General features: G+C 38.2%; 1 protein-coding gene across 8 annotated transcripts in view; it reads right to left on the bottom strand.

The window, feature by feature from the left end:
* Positions 1 to 4,189, bottom strand: part of YEATS2 (YEATS domain containing 2) — a 103,871-nt gene that overhangs the window by 90,742 nt on the left and 8,940 nt on the right. For all 8 annotated transcript variants that reach the window (XM_017538305.2, XM_037741930.1, XM_037741931.1 and 5 more), the window contains exon 2: positions 2,247 to 2,365. In XM_017538305.2, the coding sequence (XP_017393794.1) occupies positions 2,247 to 2,346 (100 nt within the window). In that variant the 5' untranslated portion in view covers positions 2,347 to 2,365. The remainder of the gene's footprint in view (positions 1 to 2,246; positions 2,366 to 4,189) is intronic.

The raw sequence follows: 4,189 nt of genomic DNA, 5'->3' as shown, positions 1-4,189 counted from the left end.
CTGGGTAACAGAGCAACACTCTGTCTCAAAAAAAAAAAAAAAATATTAATAATGGTATAAGCATTCTTGTGGCTACGTCTGCAGAGGTAAATGACTAATACAGTTCTCATATTAGAGGAAGAGTTATTTTCTAATATTTCTAGGCTACATACACATCTTATATATACAAAGCAGAAGACACAATCACTGAAGACTTTTATACCATAAACGTCTCAAAAAGAAACACTTCTACATTATCTCTTTCACAGAACAAGTAAAAACAAACAAAAAAAGACAGAAACAAAACAAAATAACATATGCAAAGAGAAGCATCCCACCAAATCTACTCTGAGAAAAATTTAGGGGGAAAAAAGGTCAGGATTAGGTACAGTACGGACAGCAAGAAAAAGCATGGCATATTATCACTCAGTAACAGACAAAAAAACTGCCCCAGCTTGAATGGGGTATTTTGGAACTTAGATTCAATTTAAACTGGAGTTACAGTGTTATTAAAACAATCACTTTTCCCTATACTTGTTTTTATTTTAAAAAGTTATACCATGTGAAGCTCTTGAGTAATGAATTAAGTTACATAATACTTTGACATTTATTTGGCTTGTTGTTGAAAGGAAATGATATTTCCCCACAAATAAAATTACAGCTGAATGAAGGGGGAAAGTTGCAGTGAAATGTTTTCATTATATGAGATTGGATTTAATAATTTTCCTTCTACATAGACTTTTTGGGATACATGGGACTTCGGTGCTCTTAGAGGAATAGGAATTTTCTTCACTATTTCCACTCTACAGATCCTAAATCTTTGTGGAATTGCAACACCTTAGCTATGACTGTGACATCTTCTTTACCCTGCTAAAAGTATTAACTTAGGCAGATTACTTAAATAAACATTAATGAAGTTCAGTAATAATTTGTTTTAAAAACGTAAATTTAGCAATTTTTTTTAGCTTGCTTAAGACATTCTGAGGAACTACAGACACCCAGTTAATGATTCGCTCTTCAACTATTTATATGATGTTAGCTAAGTAATCTGATGTCTCTAAACCTTAATTTACCCACTATCTGCTAAGTACGGGGGCTGAACTAGATTGATGTTTCCTAATCTTCCACCATTCATATGCCATCAAGATACCTACTACATCTGAGAACCATGTGACACGTTTAATTAACACAAGTAAGCATTTAAAAATAATTTTAGGCCAGGCGCGGTGGCTCAAGCCTGTAATCCCAGCACTGTGGGAGGCCGAGGCGCGTGGATCATGAGGTCAAGAGATCGAGACCATCCTGGTCAACATGGTGAAACCCCCGTCTCTACTAAAACTACAAAAAATTAGCTGGGCATGGTGGCGCGTGCCTGTAATCCCAGCGACTCAGGAGGCTGGGGCAGGAGAATTGCCTGAACCCGGGAGGCGGAGGTTGCAGTGAGCCGAGATCGCGCCATTGCACTCCAGCCTGGGTAACAACAGTGAAACTCCGTCTCAAAATAAATAAATAAATAAATAAATAAATAATTTTAGCTGGCCGGGTACGGTGGCTCACACCCATAATCCCAGCACTTGGCCAACGTGGGAGGATGACCTGAGGTCAGGAGTTCGAGACCAGCCTGACCAACATGGAGAAACCCTGTCACTACTAAACATACAAAATTAGTTGGGCAGGGTGGCGCATGCCTGTAATCCCAGCTACTTGGGAGGCAGACAGGAGAATCGCTTGAACCTAGGAGGCAGAGATTGTAGTGAGCCGAGACTGCGTCACTGCATTCCAGGCTGGGCAACAAGAGCGAAACTGTCTCAAAAAAAAAAAAAAACAGTAATAATTTTAGCTTTATCCTTGTAGCTATGGAACCACAAGTTTGATGAGATCATTCTTTTTTCTAGACACATTAAAATGTTACTTATTAAAATTGAAAACCTTAATCCATGTATCATCTATAATCATCTCACGATTACACCACACCTTTATACATATCATGGACTTTATGATTACACCTAACATACAATGACAGCTAAAACTCACAGCCTGTCTCGCTTACACTGTCTACTTGATCAGCCTTCTGCCAGCTCTTCTTTCACTTTTTACGGCACACATGGTGTATTACTATTAAATAGACCCCTTGGCTAATCTCTCTCACAAACCCCTTCAAAATTATACACAACTGTGGAAATTCGTTTCATTCTACTTCCCATAAGTCTTACAGTGGAGGCGTATGGAAATAAAGAAATAATTTCCTAAGGCAGGTCAATTTCTACCTGAATTCTCAATTGCTTTATGCCGCTTATTTGGAAGGGCCACAGATACATCCTCGTAATCAGGGTCAGTTTCTTTGATGGTTCGCTTGATTCCAGACATGATGACATTCAGTTTTTCACTGTGAAGCAATAATAAATTAATAATTTTTAATTGTTAAGTTAAACGATAGTTGGATTGTTAATTAAAAAGGAACATGCATACCAATACTTACAAATGTATGTGTACATACAAAAATAAATAAATATTACATAATACTGGTACTTTAAGTCTGTGTAGGTATGTATGGACATATGTACATATTTCTTGTAAAGCCAAAAGCATAAGTTTAAAAGTAAAAAAATCATCATCATAATCATCTGTTAACAAGCATGTGTTTCCCTTTCAGGAGAAAATCCTTGAACAAAGCAGCACATTGTTCAGACTTTGCAAAAGGAGCCTGGCTTTCACAGAAGAGCCCTCATAAGCAAAAAAAAGGAACCAGACTTCAATGAAAACATGGTTAGTCCACAGTGTCTTAGAATCCACTAAGCATTCAGCATATTAGAAACTATACACAACAGAGTTAAAGGCTCAATAAATAATTGATTCTACAAATCCTTTCTCTGGTACTTTGCAGGTATCATTATTACAATAAACACAAATCTATAGACTTATATTAAACTAATTAACAAGTCTGTAACATGGTCATGAGTCTGAGATACACAAGTCTTTGAATAAAACAATTCCTTTAAAAAAAAAAAAATCCTATAAATCCTCTAGACTGTCATTGTCCCTGTACATGAGCCACTAGCCTTGTGTGGCTATTTAAAATTAAATTAAAATTAAATAAAATTTAAAATTCTGTTCCATTTTTCCGTATTTCAACTTTTCCCATTTCAGAATTAGCCATACTTTAAGTGTTCGACAGTCACTGTGGCCAGTGGTGACCATGTTGTTCAGTGTACATATGGAACATTCACATCACTGCCCAAGTTCTACTGGATAGTGCTGTTCTTCCAAACTGTTTCATTGAGCACTAATACATATTTCATGAGTCAGTTTCAGAAATCTCATCCAGACCAGTGCTGTCTGATAAAATATAACATGAGCCACATACAGAATTTAAAATTTTGTAGCAGCCATGTTTATTTATTTATTTATTTATTCATTCATTCATTCACTTATTGTGGCAGAGTCTCACTCTATTGCCCAGGTTGGAGTGCAGTGGCGCAATCTCGGCTCACAGCAACCTCCACCTCCTGGGCTCAAGCAATTCTGGGGCCTTAGCCTCCTGAGTAGCTGGGATTACAGGCGTGTACCACTACACCCAGCTAATTTTTGTATTTTTAGTAGAGTCAGGGTTTCACCACGTTGGCCAGGCTGGTCTCAAACTCCTGACCTCGTGATCTGCCTGCCTTGGCCTCCAAAAGTGCTGGGATTACAGGCGTAAGCCACTGTACCCAGCCGCAGCTGTGTTTTAAAAAGTAAAGTAAAACGGGTGAAACTAATTTTAATAATATATTTTACCTAACCGATATATCTGTATATTATCACCCCAACAATGTAATTGATATAATTAAATCAGCAATGAGATTTTACGTTCATATTTTTACCAAGTCTTTAAAATTTGATGTGTGTTTTACATTTACAGGACATCTTAATTTGTATTAGAGGCTGGGCAAGGTGGCTCATGCCTGTAACCCCAGCACTTTGGGAGGCCAAGGCAGACAGATCATTTGAGGTCAGGAGTTCCAGACCAGCCTGGCCAACATGGTGAAACCCTGTCTCTACTAAAACTACAAAAATCAGCTGGGCGTAGTGGCAGGCACCTGTAATCCCAGCTACTTGCGGGGGCTGAGGCAAGAGAACTGCTTGAATCCAGGAGGCAGAGGTTGCAGTGAGCTGAGATTGAACCACTGCACTCCAGCCTGGATGACAAGATTGAAAAACTCCGTCGCAAAAA

Source organism: Cebus imitator, unplaced genomic scaffold, assembly GCF_001604975.1.
Source record: "Cebus imitator isolate Cc_AM_T3 unplaced genomic scaffold, Cebus_imitator-1.0 Scaffold111, whole genome shotgun sequence".
NCBI classification, from domain to species: domain Eukaryota; kingdom Metazoa; phylum Chordata; class Mammalia; order Primates; family Cebidae; genus Cebus; species Cebus imitator.
Note: the sequence above shows the minus strand (reverse complement) of the source record. Positions and strands in the feature narration are given on the sequence as shown.